The sequence below is a fragment of the Heteronotia binoei genome, chromosome 9 (assembly GCF_032191835.1).
Source record: "Heteronotia binoei isolate CCM8104 ecotype False Entrance Well chromosome 9, APGP_CSIRO_Hbin_v1, whole genome shotgun sequence".
In the NCBI taxonomy this organism is placed as follows: domain Eukaryota; kingdom Metazoa; phylum Chordata; class Lepidosauria; order Squamata; family Gekkonidae; genus Heteronotia; species Heteronotia binoei.
This window is the reverse complement of record NC_083231.1, coordinates 89,508,159-89,526,831: the sequence shown is the minus strand read 5'-3', so window position 1 is coordinate 89,526,831 and position 18,673 is coordinate 89,508,159. Positions and strand designations below refer to the sequence as shown.

Genomic DNA, 18,673 nt, shown 5'->3' with positions numbered 1-18,673 from the left:
GAAGAAAATACCATTTTTAGATGGAAAATTTAACTTTTTCTTCTATTCTTGCAGACCAAATAATAGAACCTTAAATTTAAGCTGTGGAAATTATGTGATTGATTATTGCTGAAAATCAATTGATCCTGCTATTAGTTCACCTTTCAGTTCTTTCCCTAACTCAGCTGTAGTAATTGAAAAGGCCTTGTTCAGTCTCTGTGAGCATGTTGTTTTGACAGACAGGTACATAGTATTAGAGGACCAAGTCAAATATCAAGCTGAGTTCCAAGAACTGTGTACTTTAATTAGGGATGGGCATGAACCGGGAAAATGCAGTTTGTGGTGTGCCCAGTTTGCAAACCATAAACTTTTAGAAGCTAAACGAGCCAGTTCAGTTTGTGAGGTGTGTGAGCTGGTAGAATACCCCCCCTCCCCCCGCCTTGCTAGAGACACCAAACTCACAGGGAATCTCTGGCTGACTCTCCTCTGTTTGCTTTTCAAGTTTGAAGGGGATTGGATTACAGCCCCCTACAAAGAGTGTGCCTGCAGGGGAAATTATGCCCAAAATCTGTCACAAACTTTAGTTCATGAGCTGGTTCGTGCCCATCCCTATACTTTATATGATGAAAAGCCCATTATGGATTTTTATAATGAGTAGCATTTGCCCTTCCTTTTGCTGCAACTCATGTCTGGTAACTGGTTTAGAATGAATGAAGGTTTTTTTGGGAGGGAGACAATAACATATGATTGAAAAGGTACAATTTCAAAATGTTCATTAAAGCAGAAGTTTTTTTTAAAAAAACACAGGTTTTCAACAAGTCTTAGGATGGGCCCCAGTATTGTTCCATTCTCATGGTTTCAAAAATAATGGGTTCATGGGGAATGCAGAGGAAAGTATCATTTGGCAGAAAAGAGAACTTAACCCATTCCTCACCCACTTCAGTACAAATCATTATATTCTACCTGCTAGCTGCGAAGATTGACTCTGGTAGTATAGCCTTTTGTTCCAGTAATGTTTAGGAGGTAGGTCTTCGATTTTTTTGATCACTTATTTTATTGGCTCTGTTGTTTTAGCAGTTGGTCTGTACATTTTATATTTTTATGGGGCTTCTTGAAAAGAACCAAGTCTACTGGAAGAAGAGCCTCTTCCTTCCTCAGAAGGCTCCTGGGCTGAGCAGAATGGTAGAATATGTTGTTTCATGATTGTTGATGTACACCACATCCCTGTGCATCAGCCATGGAAATTCTGCACATTGCAGAAGATTTTAGAGAGTGCTGTCCCACAGGCAACCTCAAATACTCCCAATATTCCCCACAAGATGTACATGACAAGGGAAATGTGAGTAAACTCTCTTGCAGAGGAGACTGTCCTTCATGATTGATTTCCTCCTTCAGGAATGCCTAGTAAGTTTCCAGGGAACCCTGAGCCCTCTTGGAACACAGGCTAAAAACCAGAGTTCCGTGCTGCAGATGCAACTGAAATTCCATCCTTTCATTCTTTTTTACCTAATTAAAATTGTTGCTCTTTCATTGATGGTATTTGACAAAACAAACTGCTCTGTCATTGACTGGGTCTTGACTTCTACTGTACTACTTCTTCCCACCTCGTGAAGCTGAGCATTTGTACGCAGCGTCACACGACTGGCCCAGTGAACCACCTTTTTTCATCCCTCTGGATCATCAGGCAGCAAATCTTCTACTGAGGGGTGAGAAAAATCCTTGACTTCAGGTGGTACGTTCCTTCCACCTGTATGGCTTTGAACTACAGTGAAACCTCTTGTAGATGTGCTGAAGGATAACAAACCTCTGGCTGCCACATCAAAGCGTTGCCTGCAGTAGCATTGGCATGTTGAGCAAGTCAGCATTTGCATTTCCTTGAGGCTGCAAACTTCTCTTCTGGAAAGGCTTGACCCTCAGCAGTTCTCTTCATTTGTGCCTGTGGTTACTTTTTTGCTTTGATCTTGCAGGATATGTGCTGCTTTTTCTGAACTCCTTCTTAAGCTGGGGAAGGGGAGCTGTGTACCCATAGAGGTTAAGGATATTGAGTCCAATAAAAAAAGAGGTTCAAATTGGTCCAAAGCAAAATCCAAAAACAGAAACTGTGTAATATCTTTAATTAGGATATACCAAAATGACAATTGAAAGCTGTTTTATGTTGTTTAATTGGTCCTGATAAAAAGTAAGCTGTGAAGTCTGAATTGAACAAGATAAGAACCTCTTATACAATAAAATAATCAGTGATGTAGGTTTATAGTCACCTTGTATTAACTTTTATGTTTTCCCTTGATATTAATATCTTTGTTGAAGTAAGTTTTAAAAACACATGAAAATAGCATATAGAGTGAATTTTTTGCTCTTGATACATGCACAGTGCAGGCATTTGTGCAGCTGTTTGTACATTATGTTTTGAATACCTGTTTCAGAAAACCTTCATTTGATCATTATTTCTTTCTCAATTCAGTTGTTTATTGTGGTGTACATTTGAAAGCTGAACAATTTGTAGATGCTGTAAAGTGACAAGAGACCATAGCTGTTGCCTTTAGCCAAATGGGCAGGTATTAATTCCTCTTTGTAGGCCAACACTGTGGAAGTTGAGAACCAACCAAGCTAGTATGAGTGCAACATAACAGGATCATGTGTTTGCTATGGATTTTTGGAAAAGGTCACTGTAACAGGAAACCTGCCAAAGGCTTCCAAGAAAATGCTCTCATTGTGGGAGAACTGAAATCTTGGACTCAAACTCAGATCCCATAATACTGATAAATAGTGATTACTAGGGGTATGCAAAAGAAAAACCTGGTATTTGGGGGTTATATTGAACCCCACAAAAATATGTATTTTCCAATATTCCCAAATCCTAATACTAGTGTGGAATTCAGATTAGGGATTTTTTTCAGAAATCCTGAAGATTTCTTTGGCTCCATTATACCCTTATGGGGACCATTGGTCCCCAAAGGTGGGTATCATGGAGAATTAATCTTTAACTCTGGGGGTGCCCTGTTTTTTTGAGGCAGAGGCACCAAATTTGCAATATAGCTTCTGGTGCCTCTTATCAGAAAACCTCCCAAGCTTCAAAAAGATTGGACCAGGGAGTCCAATTCTATGGGCTCCCAAAGAAAGTGTCCCCATCCTCCATTGAAACCAGTGAAGGAGGAAAATGTTTAAAGGGATCATGGTCTCTTTAGATGCCTTCTCCAAGCTGCAACTACTCTTTGGCATTAGTGAACCCTGAAGGCAATTAAAGGAACCGTGACCCCTTTAAACATCTCAATTGGGTGAGTTCACCCAGGTGTTTAAAGGGATTGTGCTCCCTTTAAACATTCTTTAAATTTGACTATCTGGTGCCTCCAAAAAATCCTATATAGTTTTGGGATTTTTCAGGCTTGTCAATTTTGGTTAACTGAAAAATGACCTTCCACAATATCTGGCTGAAATAATATTGGTATTTTAAAATATTTTTTTGTTTGGATTTAGCTGAATGCACACCCCCTAGTGATTACTGGACACACAAACTAGAACTCCACCTTTCCTGTGTGAAAAGGTATCTTTGTCAAAGGCATCTATTGGACAGAACATGAAAGATGTCACATATTGCTATAATACTTTTAAAAAGTGAATGCCACACTGTTCAAGGCTGTTCTCATCCTTTGCAGTTCATGAGTGCATCCCTCTTTCTGTTAGTTAAAAAGCATTTTAAAAGCTAGTGCTGATATTGCACTAGCCATCTTCAACATTACCAGCACTAGAGTTCGTGAGATGTCCAGAATCAGCTTTAGAGTCATCTAGGCTAAACCCAAAAATGCCATTTTTAAATTTAAAAAACTATGTCAATCAATCTCATGAATTTTAGTCAGTTACTTAGTTGCATTTATAAAAATGTGCATATATTAGTTCTGAAGCAAAAAGCATACCCAGGAAAGTCATAGCAATCAGCAGCAATTAACACAGCAATTCTAACACGGGTTAGAACCCCTCAGGTGGTTCACAGAACTGCCATATTTGCTGCTTTTTGAAAGGAACTACATGAAGCATTGAGAGCAGGGAAGCCTTACTTCCTGCTTGTCTTTGCATACAAACCAAGTTGCAAGACGAGGTTACTCAGCAGTGGAGAAGGTTCCTTCTTAGCAGCTAGATTCAGATACACTGTCTTCGCCATTTCCATAATGTGACTGTGATGCCATGGAACTTCCTGTCATGTGGTTGCAGTTCCAGTGGTTCCGTGCTGCCATCTGGGGTTACAGGTGGGGCTTGAGTTTGGAAAGGTTGATAATGTGATAATGTGTTTCATCCTGTGAAAGACAGAAGAGGGAGGGTCTCTTACACCATTGACAGTTTCATAAGTGACATTAAGTTTAAACAAAACTGCAGCCAATTAATTATCAGTTGATTAAAATATGTTTAGTTGATTAATCTAATTTATCACTTAAACATTACAGCCCTCTATACGTGAAAGAGAGGATAATATTTCACTAATCATCAAAGATACATCCTCTGTTTGTATACGTGCTAGTAGCTTTTCAGTGCACAAGCAATTTTCTTTCTATGCATTTGCATTTGTCATTTCTGTCCTAGCAATGTAATATCCAAGCTTAGCAGCTTGCGCTTGTATCTTGGACTGCTTTCCAAAGACCTGCAACACACAATCTGCTGCTATATGTGCCATTCAATCTACAGTTTTAATGGTGACCATATTGGTGTGTGTTTCTGACTGTGTAATTGCTGCATCTAAATGTGAGATAGCTTCCCAGTCAAATTGTTTAGTTTGGCACAATGAAGGGTATTCTCAGCAAGTAGGAAAATGGGACTCATTAAAACACATCTCAGGGTTGGTGTGCCCTGTATTTTAAAATCCAGTGAAACGTTTGTAAAAAGCAAAGAAGCATGGAATATTGTTGGCCATGTTAAACATAAATTTAAAAGTGTTTGTAACTTTGAAAAATGTTGGGCTCTACTTTTTCCTCCCTTTTTTATTCAGGGACATTGAAGTGAGATGGCACAGCAGATAAAGATAGCACAACTAATAACTGGTAGATAAAAACAGGTATCTTTTCTGATCTTAGAAGTACAACACGTGTATAGTACTTAACATAAGCTAGCTGCCAATAGCAGTCTGATCCAGAAATACCTTTCTTTAAACATTGAAGTAGAAAACATATCTATAAAAAGAGAGCCTGTGTTGTATTCACTGTGGCTAAACAATGGAGATATCATTGTGGAAATTCAAAACTCATCTCTGCTGTGAGTTTGGTAGATCGTCTTATTATGCAAACCACCATTCCCTTTCACCTCCATGCCATCTTGCTCCGTCTGCAATACAAGGGAAATAGTATTACTTTATAGGAAAGTAGTGATGATTATGAGAAGATAGTTAATTTGGATGGTTTTAAACTCTTCAAAGTGCTGTATAAATGCTAGTTAGGATAATTTAAAAAAAAAATTAAGTACCAGACATGATATGCTAAACAATGTAGAAAATTATGCAGTGAGAGCAAGATAATACATATAGCAAATAGATAATATAAACTGTACACAGCAGTATAGCCTACATCAAGGGAGGCCAAACTGTGGCTTGAGAGCCGCATGTGACTCTTTCACACATATTGTGAGGCTCTCAAAGCTCCTACTGCCTGTTGGCCAACTTAGGGAAGGCATTTCTCTCTTTTAATCACCTCTCTAAGCTAAGCCAGCCAGCAGCTTGGAGAATGTATTTAAAGTTAAAGTTGCTTTCTTTCAACCTCTCCATCCATCCTCACTCCCCATCTATTTTCCTTCCTTCCTTCCCTCCTTCCTGCTCCCAAACATCTAATGTTCTCAAACATCTAATGTTTATTCTGTGTGGCTGTTACGTTAAGCAAGTTTGGCCACCTCTGGTCTACAGCCTCATTCCCTTTATAAAAGCACTTTTCTGAACCATTCTCATATAATATAACCTTATTTCCTTTATTAAAATGCCTGCTTGAACCACTTTATTTTACATAGTTTGCAGAATGACAGAAATGTGGGAGCCTTCATCACCTTCTCAGGCAGGCCACTCCAGAAACTGAAAGGGACACACAAAGAATGCAGGTGTATGTTGATCAGTATGTTGATCAGTTGATCTTGCCCACCACAAGTGAGAAATGCAAATTAAGAATATTCCTAATATTTCCTGCATATTTTGCAAAACATATTTTAAAAATCTCTAGAAATGCTATAAGGAAATAAAATTATACTTGCAGAAGTGTGGAACATATGTTTAGTTAATATTTAGTCAATAATAATTAAGACTTTTGTACCCCATATTTCATCACAATATGCTGAAGGAGAATTCCTGACAAAAGCAATAAGTAAGTTGATACCAATATAAAAGATTCACACTAAAATCGGAACATTTGATTTTTGAAAAATTGTTACAAACAATAATTGTAAACCCTTTCACAGCACAAGCAATTTTCTTTTTTAGAAGGTTAGAAGGACCAATAGTGTGACTCGGTATAAGACAGCTTCATGTATTCGGTCAAACTCTAGGGGAATATTGTTGCTTGGAGCCTAAAGCTCCAAAGACTATGTACTAGATAGGTCAATATGGAGAAAGTCAGTGTGCCACAATAGAAAAGACCTGGTCTCTGTATCACTCCAGCAAGCTGGGAAAACACATGAAGATCCTTAGCAGCAGATCTTAACTTATAAACTGGTGAATGTGTAAGAAATCAGTTTTTAACATTTTACTGTCTAGGCCGCGTAGAGCTTTAAAGATAAAAACCACTGCTTTGAATTGTGTCTTGAAGCAAATTGTCAGCCAGCATAGATCTTTTAAGACTCATGAGATATGCTATCCAGTAACAACACCAGTGGAACAAAGTATTTATAAAACTTTCCAGCATAAACGCTTGATCTATACTTACATTCTTAGAGCTATCCAATATCATGGCCAAAACTTGTACACCAAAATACATCATTCCCAGTGGTGTTATGTTCAGAACTCTGTAAAAAGATCCATATTTTACTAAGCAAATGGAAGGCTGGCAATTTTGTTATGCCATTTCATTTTTATAGATATGAATCTACCTTATCCACTAGGTTTATACGATATTTTCCAGTTCATAACAACATCTGCTTTTTCAGACTCCTATGCAGCTTGAATTTATAGAAGAATCTTTTTAGATTGCTAAATACTGGCTTTATGGTCCTATAAGAGTTTTTAAGCTAGAAACAGACTTTTATAGCAATTTTAAAACATCAGTCCTTTTTTTTAAAAGCCTGGGTTTTAAGCTGCGCCTTGCCAAAGGCTGAGCACATCTCACAGAGGTCTGGGAGGAGCAGAGCAGAGCAGCTCTGATAGCTGAGACAGCTGGAGAAATTGCTGAGAATTTCTGAGTTTTGAAGGACTACATTCTAAGGTTTGTGGGGCTGCCTAAAATTCTAAGGTGTGATAGCTGGGGAACTGCTCTTTGTTTGGTTGACTGCTCCTTGTTTGGTTGACTGCCTTAAGGGTGAAAGAGATTGAGAGTGATTGCTGCTGATTGAGAGTGATTGCTGAGGAGTGCCCTGCTCCACCTCTTTGCATTTTAAGCTGCGCCTTGCCAAAGGCGCGAGCCTTTGGCGCGAGCCGAAGGGCGAGAGCTAAAGGGCTCTTGGCCTGTGGCTCTTCGCCTAGGGGCTCTCTAAGGAGCAGGAACCCAGATCCCTGGCTTCCTTGTTGTCCAAATAAGGTAAGTTCCCAATAAGGTAAGTTTAGGTAAGTTGACCCGCCAGAAGGGGAGCCACTTAAACAGCATTTAAAGAGGACTGTATATTTTAATATATATATATATACAATGAAGATAGAATGCCAGCAGGGGGTTGGGGGCTTTCCAGTGTTTTGCACTGAGTGTCACATGTATGACTATCTGCCCAAAGGACAGAAGTCTTGGGTGTGTGCTCGATGCAAGGAGCTCCTGGTCCTCAGGGAACGAGTTCGTACCCTTGAGGCCGAGGTGACTGCCCTGGAGAAGCAGAGACGGTCAGTTAGGCACTTGGGGAAGACTCTCGGGGGCATATTAGATGAGCCCCGCTCTGAACGTAGCAGCCCCGTTGCTGCCAGAGAGCGTGAGGGTCGAGAGGGAACAGGGCACCATGCTGAGGATAAGGGGAATGCGCCCTCAGAAGGGACCTCTTCTTCGGTCGGTGAGCGGGAATCCTTTCGCGCCAAGGAACCATCCCTGAGCAGGGGGAGAGGGGGGGTATTGGTAGTTGGTGATTCGATCATTAGGCAAGTAGACAGCCGGGTGGCGAAACCGCGTACTGACCGTATGGTGACTTGCCTGCCTGGTGCGAAGGTAGCGGACATTACGCGTGTAGTAGATAGACTGATAGACAGTGCTGGGGAGGAGCCTGTGGTCGTGGTGCATGTTGGCACCAACGATGTGGGGAAATGCAGTCGTGAGGTCCTGGAGGAAAAATTTAGGCTGCTAGGCGGGAGACTTAAGGCCAGGACCTCCAAGGTAGCCTTCTCGGAAGTGCTACCTGTTCCACGTGCAGGGCAGGAGAGACAGGCACAAATTAGAAGTCTCAATGTGTGGATGAGACGATGGTGTAAGGAGGAAGGGTTTAAGTTTGTTAGGCACTGGGATGCTTTCTGGAACAAGCGGGAGCTGTACAAAAGAGACGGTCTCCACTTGTCCCCGGATGGAACCAGGCTGCTGGCGCTTAAAATCAAAAAGGTGGCAGAGCAGTTTTTAAACTAAATCTTGGGGGAAAGCCGACAGGAGATGAAATGTCTCTGGTTCGGGAGGACTCGTCTCAAAGAGATGAAGGGTTAGCTGCTATTTTTCTACCGGGTAACGGACCGGAGTTGTCCACTGTGAAGGTGACAAACAATATGGACTGTCTGCCAGTGTCTCGAGGCGGCAGGAGGAAGGTGGCGGGCCTAGCTCGCCTGGGAAATTATAGATGTTTGTATGCAAATGCTAGAAGTGTTCAAAGTAAAATTGGTGAATTGGAATGTTTAGTGCTGGGAGAAAACATAGACATTGTGGGAATTTCAGAAACTTGGTGGAATGAGGAGAATCAGTGGGACACGGTGATTCCTGGATATAAGCTATATCGGAAGGATAGGGAAGGAAGGGTTGGAGGTGGGGTGGCTCTGTATGTCAGAGAGGATATACGGTCCAGTAAGGCTGAGATCAGAGAATTAGATTCACTTTTAGAAATGCTTTGGGTTGAAATAGAGGGCCCAAAAGGAAATTTAACTATGGGAGTTTGTTATCGCCCACCAAATCAAAAGAGAGAGGACGATTATAATATGATGGAAGGCTTAAAGATAGCGGCTAAACGTAAAAACTGTGTTGTAATAGGTGATTTTAACTACCCGCAGATTGATTGGGTCAATATGTGTTCTGGTCGAGAGAAAGAGATTGAGTTTCTTGATGCTCTCAATGACTGTGCTATGGAGCAGATGGTCTCAGAACCTACCAGGGGTGGGGCGATCCTGGATTTGGTCCTAAGTAATGCCCAAGACTTGGTGAGAGATGTAAAAGTGATTGCGCCGCTTGGGAGCAGTGACCATAATGTTATTGATTTCACCGTTTGTATAAATAGGGAGTTGTCCAAAAAGACCACCACAACCACGTTTAACTTTAAAAGGGGTAAATACACTGAGATGAGGAGGCATGTGAGGAAGAAACTGAAAGGAAAGGTACATACGGTCAAAACCCTTGAGAAAGCTTGGACGCTATTTAAAACTATAATCCTAGAAGCTCAGATAAAATACATACCACAAGTTAGGAAAGGCACAAACAGGCATAAGAAAAGGCCTGCGTGGTTAACAAACAAAGTAATGGAAGCTGTAAAAGGTAAGAAGGACTCCTTTAAGCGGTGGAAAACCAGTCCAAGTGAGATTAGTAAAAGGGAACACAGGCTGTGGCAAATCAAATGCAAGACTGTGATCAGGCAGGCAAAAAGGGACTATGAGGAGCATATTGCAAAAAACATAAAGACCAACAATAAAACTTTCTTCAAATATATTAGAAGTAGGAAACCAGCCAGGGAGGCAGTGGGGCCCTTGGATGACCATGGGGTAAAAGGATTACTGAAGGAGGATAGGGAAATGGCTGAAAAGCTAAATGAATTTTTTGCCTCCGTCTTCACTGTAGAAGACGAGAACTTTTTGCCCGCCCCAGAACCACTAATTTTGGAAGGGGTGTTGAAAGACCTGAGTCAGATTGAGGTGACAAATGAGGAGGTCCTACAACTGATAGACAACTTAAAAACTAATAAGTCACCGGGTCCGGATGGCATACATCCGAGAGTTCTGAAGGAACTCAAAGTTGAACTTGTGGATCTTCTAACAAAAATCTGTAATCTTTCATTGAAATCTGCCTCCGTTCCTGAGGACTGGAAGGTAGCAAATGTCACCCCCATCTTTAAAAAAGGTTCCAGAGGAGATCCGGGAAACTACAGGCCAGTCAGTCTGACTTCAATACCGGGAAAGTTGGTAGAAACCATTATCAAGGACAGAATGAGTAGGCACATTGATGAACACGGGTTATTGAGGAAGACTCAGCATGGGTTCTGCAAGGGAAGATCTTGCCTCACTAACCTGTTGCATTTCTTTGAGGGGGTGAACAAACATGTGGACAAAGGAGACCCGATAGATGTTGTTTACCTTGACTTCCAGAAAGCTTTTGATAAAGTTCCTCATCAAAGGCTCCTTAGAAAGCTTGAGAATCATGGAGTAAAAGGACAGGTCCTCTTGTGGATCAAAAACTGGCTGAGTAATAGGAAGCAGAGAGTGAGTATAAATGGGCAGTCTTCGCAGTGGAGGACGGTAAGCAGTGGGGTGCCGCAGGGCTCGGTACTGGGTCCCATGCTTTTTAACTTGTTCATAAATGATTTAGAGTTCGGAGTGAGCAGTGAAGTGGCCAAGTTTGCGGATGACACTAAATTGTTCAGGGTGGTGAGAACCAGAGAGGATTGTGAGGAACTCCAAAGGGATCTGTTGAGGCTGGGTGAGTGGGCGTCAACGTGGCAGATGCGGTTCAATGTGGCCAAGTGCAAAGTAATGCACATTGGGGCTAAGAATCCCAGCTACAAATACAAGTTGATGGGGTGTGAACTGGCAGAGACTGATCAAGAGAGAGATCTTGGGGTCATGATAGATAACTCACTGAAAGTGTCAAGACAGTGTGCGTTTGCAATAAAAAAGGCCAATGCCATGCTGGGAATTATTAGGAAGGGAATTGAAAACAAATCAGCCAGTATCATAATGCCCCTGTATAAATCGATGGTGCGGTCTCATTTGGAGTACTGTGTGCAGTTCTGGTCGCCGCACCTCAAAAAGGATATTATAGCTTTAGAGAAGGTGCAGAGAAGGGCAACTAGAATGATTAAAGGGCTGGAGCACTTTCCCTATGAAGAAAGGTTGAAACGCTTGGGACTCTTTAGCTTGGAGAAACGTCGACTGCGGGGTGACATGATAGAGGTTTACAAGATAATGCATGGAATGGAGAAAGTAGAGAAAGAAGTACTTTTCTCCCTTTCTCACAATACAAGAACTCGTGGGCATTCGATGAAATTGCTGAGCAGACAGGTTAAGACGGATAAAAGGAAGTACTTCTTCACCCAAAGGGTGATTAACATGTGGAATTCACTGCCACAGGAGGTGGTGGCGGCCACAAGTATAGCCACCTTCAAGAGGGGTTTAGATAAAAATATGGAGCACAGGTCCATCAGTGGCTATTAGCCACAGTGTATGGAGCACAGGTCCATCAGTGGCTATTAGCCACAGTGTATGTGTGTATATAACATTTTTTGCCACTGTGTGACACAGAGTGTTGGACTTGATGGGCCGTTGGCCTGATCCAACATGGCTTCTCTTATGTTCTTATGTTCTTATGTTCTTATGGGTAAACAGAAATATTTTGGATTGATTCCTAAAGTAGATTAGGGTATCTTGATACCACGTGAGATGCCAACTTTCAGATTGGGCCTGGAGATGTCTCAGAATTGCAGTTGATTTCCAGATGAAAGAGATCTATTCCCCTTGCAGAAAATGTCTGCTTTGTAGGGTGTACCCCACAGGGGCCCCTCATTACCCCAGAGCTAACAGCCTTAATGATTGCTGGTGGCAAAATATTACAGTGTACAACTGTAAAAGCTGTATTTTGGTACACATTTTTAAATTTTGTAATTAGTAGAAAGTCTAGCAGTACAAAAGGATGCAGTCTTTTAGGTGCTATAACCCTAAGCTGTTTAGGGCTTTGAAGGTAGGAACCAACTATTTGAATTGTGCCTGGAAACATACCCATGATTAAAATGGACAAAGGTGCTTGATGGTGGGCAGGAGAGGGGCTGGGATGGCACCCTCTTGATCTCTTAACTATGGTTGTAGGATCAAGAGCCTTACATGTACAGTGGTCCTTTGTTCCCATGTGATGGAAAAGATTAATATTACTAATATGTCAGCACCCATCAAGGCTAAGTTGTGAGAGAAAGAAACATGACTGCTGCCATCTCTGTAACTTTTAAAAAAATGTTACTATGTAATGCCTGCTCTGTTTTGTTTTCTCCCCTCCCTATTTTTTTAGACCTCAATGAATGTGGACTGAAACCAAGACCATGCAAACATCGGTGCATGAATACCTATGGCAGCTACAAGTGTTATTGTCTGAATGGGTACATGCTTATGCCTGATGGATCATGTTCTAGTACGTCAAGAGCCCTCTGCCAAATAAAAATTTATGTATCATTTTAAAACATACCATGGGAATAAACTTTGCTAAATTAGATAAGGAAACACAGAATAATTCATTTGATTGGTTTTTATTGTCGCAGTGCAACAGAGCTTTCAGTCACAATTGTTTTATTGGGGAATGCCTTGTTATACTGGCACGAGACCTTTATTATCTGCCTACATCGCCATGCAATGTTAATGCAACCCATTAAAAATGACAGATGTCTGCTGGTGTGCCTATTTTAAAACTCTAGTGTAAACTTCCCAAATGTCAGGTTCCTTATGACTCATATAGAAGGGAATACTTTTGAATACTAAGAATGAGAATGTGAGAAATTGCTTTTCTTTAAGGAGTACACAAAATCTTTTCTGTGGTGTGAAGAAGTTGGATTTTAAAAGGTGCATAATAAAAATGTGCTGGTTTATTTTAAGCATCAAATCATTTTTAGCAGGCAGTTCCCAAAAGACTCCAGTTCTTAAAGAACTGTGAGCAACGTTCCTGAGCTACTTCAGGATCCTACTGTCTTGCTAAGATTATAGAGGATAGTTTTACCTACATCTTGCCCCAGATGTGTGGTTAAAATTTGCCTTATCTTCTGAAAATTGTCCTTTCCCTCATAGAACAGGTGACTGAGCTCCTCTATGAATAGTTTAGGCATTTGCATAGGAGGACAAATTGGAGCAGTACATAATGAGAAAAATCAAATCGTCAGATACATTTCCTGCTAAAATAATAGTAATCTTTCCACAGACCTCCTATGTTATTAAATTAATTCTATTATTAAGTTTGAACAAATACAATAGAATACAGAATTTAGATACGAAGTTGCTTTTAATTGTTTGTTATGATAATCTCTCAACAGATGCCCTCACATGTTCCATGGCAAACTGCCAGTATGGCTGTGATGTTGTTAAAGGGGAGGTACGCTGCCGCTGTCCCTCACCAGGGTTACAATTAGCACCTGATGGTAGAACTTGTATTGGTAAGTCAAAGGCTAAATATATTTTTTTCTGTGCTTTCCCTTTACCAAGCAATGGGAAATACTGGGCAGTTTTCTCAAAATCAACCTTCTTTGGAAGAAAGGGACCTAAAAGTTTCCATGCCATTAACTTATTTACAATCATATTGGGTTGAATAGATGTTGAAAGACTTCAAATAAAAGCAGCATTAAATAGCGGCAGCAGTAGTTCATTCTGCCCCCAGCAATGATCTTTCTTTATTCATATGGTTTTTTACCTTTGATATGATGTGCCCTCAAGGCTAATACAAATGTGTAATAGTAGTTATTTGTACATTCAAAGAATTACAAAACCCATCATGTAGTGTTATCATCAGGCCTCAGATTCAGCAGGAGCTCACAGGAGCACAGCTCCTGAACCTTTCTGAGAGTTCCCACTCCTCCTCTCTGCCTACCTTGTCCATTGAATAGTAGGAACAGCTACATAACAATCCCTGGATTAGGAGAGCAGGCAGCCAGCCAGCCACCGGGGGCTTTGTTACATCCCAGCAGCCCTCATTAACCCCTGGAAAAGCCCACGCCACCTTTTCTTCACCTCTTATGTGATTTTGGGCATCAGGTGGCTTGCTGGCCTTTTGACGGGGGGGGGGGGGAGGAGAGCCCCAGGTGAGTGAGGCCTGCTTGGGCTGGCTGGATCTCTAGCCAGCCCAAGCAGGCCTCACTCACCTGGGGCTCTCCTTTCTTGCATCGGATTGCTTTTGGCTGGGGGGGCATATGCTAATGAGTTATGCTAATGAGCTCCACCACCTATTTTTCTACAAAACAACCCCTGGTTATCATGAGTGGAAACAAGGCATGGCCTCCCCTAATTCATGTTTCTAATTAGAGCAAATAATAGATAATGAATAACTAGAATTGACTAGAGTTCAAACTGATAGCTAGATTTCATATAAAAATCTCCTGCTTGAAGTTGACAAACCTAACAGAATATGGAAATTCCTACACAGCCTTTTTACACATGCTTCTTAACAACAAACGGCTATTTTGTTCTGGGAAGAGGGGTGGAGAAAAAAGAGAGAAACAAGTTTAAATGCATGAAAATGTAAATATATCAAATTTGTTGTTGCAGATGACTGACTGATTTTTACTTATAGATGTTGATGAGTGTGCCACTGGGAGAGTGACCTGCCCTCGGTTTAGGAAGTGTGTCAACACATTTGGGAGCTATATTTGCAAATGTCACAAAGGCTTTGATCTGATGTACATTGGAGGCAAATACCAGTGCCATGGTAATCAAATTAATATATCACAAAAGCATTTCTAGAAGGATATGTGTATGATGTGTTTTTATTTTGGAGAGAAACTACATATTTCAGTATTCCCCCTTTCCCCCTCTTTGGTATATAATAATATCCCATGTCAGGGTTGCCAAACTCCAAATGAGGCCTGGAATTACAACTGACATCCAGATCAGTTCCCGTAGAGAAAAAGGCTGCTTTGGAGAGAAGAAGAAGAATTACAGATTTATACCCCACCTTCTCTCTGAATCAGAGACTCAGAGTGGCTTACAATCTCCTATATCTTCTCCCCCCACAACAGATACCCTGTGAGGTGGGTGAGGCTGAGAGGGCTCTCACAGCACCTGTCCTTTCAAAGACAACCTCTGCCAGAGCTATGGCTAACCCAAGGCCATTCCAGCCAGTACAAGTGGAAGAGTGGGGAATCAAGCCCGGTTCTCCCAGATAAGAGTCCGCTCACTTAACCACTACACCAAACTGTCTCTCCATGACAACTATACCTCGCTGAGCTACCTTCCTCTCCCAAAATCTGTCTTCCCCAAGCTCTGTTCTCAAAATCTCCTGGAATCTCCCAACCTAGAGTGACCCCATGTTCTTTTCATGATGTTCTGTGTTTCCTTCCCACTTTCAGGGGCAGCCAGTCATTCTTTCCCCAGTGCTGTTTCTTGTTGGCTACCCCTGATGAGTGCAGAAAGTGTTAGTCTCGTGTGTTACTCAATGATTGTAATCCTCAGAACATTGTTCAGGGATGAATCCCCACGGAGTAAAACAGGGCTTACCTCTGAGTTGACCTGCTGAGGATTGCTCTCTTTGTTATTGAAGAGTGAGGAAGAAGAAAACATAGCAAGGTGGTTTTTGGAAGGCAGCACTGTATTTCCTGTAATGTATAGCTCGGGCCTCACAGTAAGGGAAATTTGGCTATGCTTGCTATCTCAGTTGTCTCCTATTTTATAAGATTATCAGAACAAACCCCACAATATCCTCTAAGGATGCTAAAATGTTTCAGTCAGCTTTTCAGAAAGCATTCATGGTTCTGTATTTTAACATAATTACACAGGAGTTGTCATTAATTCCCCAACATTCCACTATATTCCACTATATACCAAAAGAAGCCAGGCTATGTACAACAAGATCCAGGGCTTTTTCGGTGGCAGCACCAGAACTTTGGAACACCCTCCCAGAAGCTATAAGGGCCCTGCGGGATTTGTCTGCGTTCCGCAGGGCCTGTAAGACCGAATTGTTTAAACAGGCTTTTGCGGTTTGATCGAAAAAGGGCTGCCACCGGACATCCTACAGAATGCTGGCGATCATAGTCGAGAAGTCACTCCGCCTATACTGGACTGAAATAGCGCTATAGAATGCTTTTAAAGTTGATATATGTAAATTATGGTTTTATATGTTTTATTGGATTGATTGTTTTTATAATGTTGTGAGCCGCCCTGAGTCCGCTTGCGGAGAGGGCGGGATATAAATGCGAAGTAATAAATAAATAAATAAATAATAACAATTTTCTAAAATAGTTGCATTTACAGTGAAACTGACCTTACAGCTAACTTTGATAGTGTAATGAGTTCCTTCAGCTTGCTGAAATGAGACAGATTCCATTGCAATTTGTGTGAAGCAGAATACAAAATGTAAGATTGACTTAAGTTCTAAGAAGCTATAGAAAGAAAAGAGGCTTCATGGTACATTTTGCACAAACTCTTCATAGTGAAATAATCCATGAAATTCTGAAGTGACCAATGCAAATGTTATCTATTGAAACAATCTGTACTCTGTAAGGAAGAGATTCTCCTTTACTGAGTAACAGACTGATGTCTGTGACAATTTCTGTGCAAGTATAGATCCCCATTCAAACATCATTTAGGATTAGCTCAAATCAGGGGACTGATTGCCAGTACTAGCAAAGATCATTGCTGTTCTTGGGATCACCACCAAACACTTTCTTTGTCCGTGATCTAACAAAAGGCAAACAACTGATTGGTGCCAATTATATCACAAATGTGGATGCCCCGATCCATGCTTCTGAAGGATATTTTTCAGCTCTGGAACAAGCAATGCACTTGATGAGAGTGAATAAACTAACGCTCAATCCAGACAAGATGGAGATACTGCTGGTGGGCAATTTGATTGAGTGGGGAGGAAACAAAAATGCAAAATCAAACCACAATCTATATATTACCTTTTATTAGCAGCAGTTATGGTGTCACAAAACAGCATAAGAGCTTTTGAATTCCATATATCTTTCCACAAGCTTAGACTAATCAATGTGACCTTGTCACAGGGAAATGGCAAGGATCAAAGTTGCCAACCTTTATGTGGGGCCTGAAAAAGGAACTTGGACTGTGTTTCTCAGATTAGGCAGTACAGCTCTTTGAACAACAAAACATCTGTAGCTGATTCTGCATGTCAAAGTACATTTGTGACATTCTTTCTTTGATTTTCACCATTGGTATGATGAACTTCAGTAGTGTAAAAAGAGAGATTGGCGACTGTATATCTTGAAGATGCCAGTATTGAGGTCTGTGGAAAGACTTTAACATGTTTGTTTTTCTGTGACAGATATTGATGAATGCTCTCTTGACCAGCATCAGTGTAGAGGATTTTCCCGATGTTACAACACACAAGGATCCTATAAGTGTAAATGTAAGGAAGGCTACAGAGGTGACGGAATGAACTGCATGAGTATGTAATACTCCTTGTCATCTTGAATTCCAAAACTAAATGAGATAGAAATATAATCAGACCTCTTTTGAGATCCAATCCTGTCTGTCTCAGTTTCACTCAGAGACTTTAAAGGACTGGGCAGTATATTTAAAGTTTTATGAGTCTTACTATGCTAGTGTAAAAATACATAGCTTCAAGTTCTTTTCATTCTTAGAATGAAAATCCACTGTCCTCAGTTTGCACTTTCATTCTGTACATTGCTCTAGTGGTTTTAATATTTTGCAACCTATGCTTTGCTTCTAATTGGAATATGATATTGTTGTGTTAGTCCTTAGTGTAGGTTGCTAGTGCTTGTTATTGCCTGATTATATATTGTTTAAATTTTGTTATGAAAGGTGTGGTGTCCACGGCCTGAAACATTTTTGTTATGAACATCAATCAATGATCTTGTTATGAAGATCAACCAATAAGTAATGTTGTCTGTCTTCAGAGGTCCCTCCACATACATACCCAGTGTATTCCTGACTCATGCTCTATTTTCACTCATACAGTATCAAGGCCCCAATACCCATTTATAGCAGCTTGACAAACTGCATATGCGTCAAATACAGAGGACCTGGATTTGATCTTGTGTATCTCCAATCCACACGTTCATCATTTCTCCAGTACCAGACTCTGTGCAAAGAAAGACAAGACAGAAAAAGTCTTTGCTGATTCCATTGTAGACTCCCTTATTTTGTTAGTTGCTCTTCTTCCCACCCATCCCACGATACTTTTTTTCTGTAAAAATATCCCAGACCATCAAATTAGGCTGGAAGTCCTGAGAATCTGCACGGTGTGATAGCATCTGAGATTTTTCAGAACTGGCCAACAGGAACTTGCTTCTGTTTCCTGAAAGCCCTTTGGAGCATGGAACAAGTGATAAATGTATTGTGGCTTGTCTGAATTATTCTTTTCTTATTGGTTGTGATTGTAAGCATGTGCAAGCTAGGAAGTAAGAACTTTGATTGCTTGCCTTCAGCATTTGTGAACAATTGAGATTGATGATGTGATAGCTGAGATGCATTCATACCTGATGC

General features: G+C 40.9%; 1 protein-coding gene across 10 annotated transcripts in view; it reads left to right on the top strand.

Moving 5' to 3' along the window:
- The window catches only part of NPNT (nephronectin), an 80,900-nt gene that overhangs the window by 39,089 nt on the left and 23,138 nt on the right, over positions 1 to 18,673 (top strand). For 4 of the 10 annotated variants that reach the window (XM_060246976.1, XM_060246971.1, XM_060246973.1 and 1 more), the window contains 5 exons: positions 1,593 to 1,685; positions 12,525 to 12,644; positions 13,534 to 13,653; positions 14,784 to 14,918; positions 17,490 to 17,612. In XM_060246976.1, the coding sequence (XP_060102959.1) occupies positions 1,593 to 1,685; positions 12,525 to 12,644; positions 13,534 to 13,653; positions 14,784 to 14,918; positions 17,490 to 17,612 (591 nt within the window). The remainder of the gene's footprint in view (positions 1 to 1,592; positions 1,686 to 12,524; positions 12,645 to 13,533; positions 13,654 to 14,783; positions 14,919 to 17,489; positions 17,613 to 18,673) is intronic. The other 6 variants (XM_060246978.1, XM_060246974.1, XM_060246977.1 and 3 more) reach the window with 2 other exon arrangements.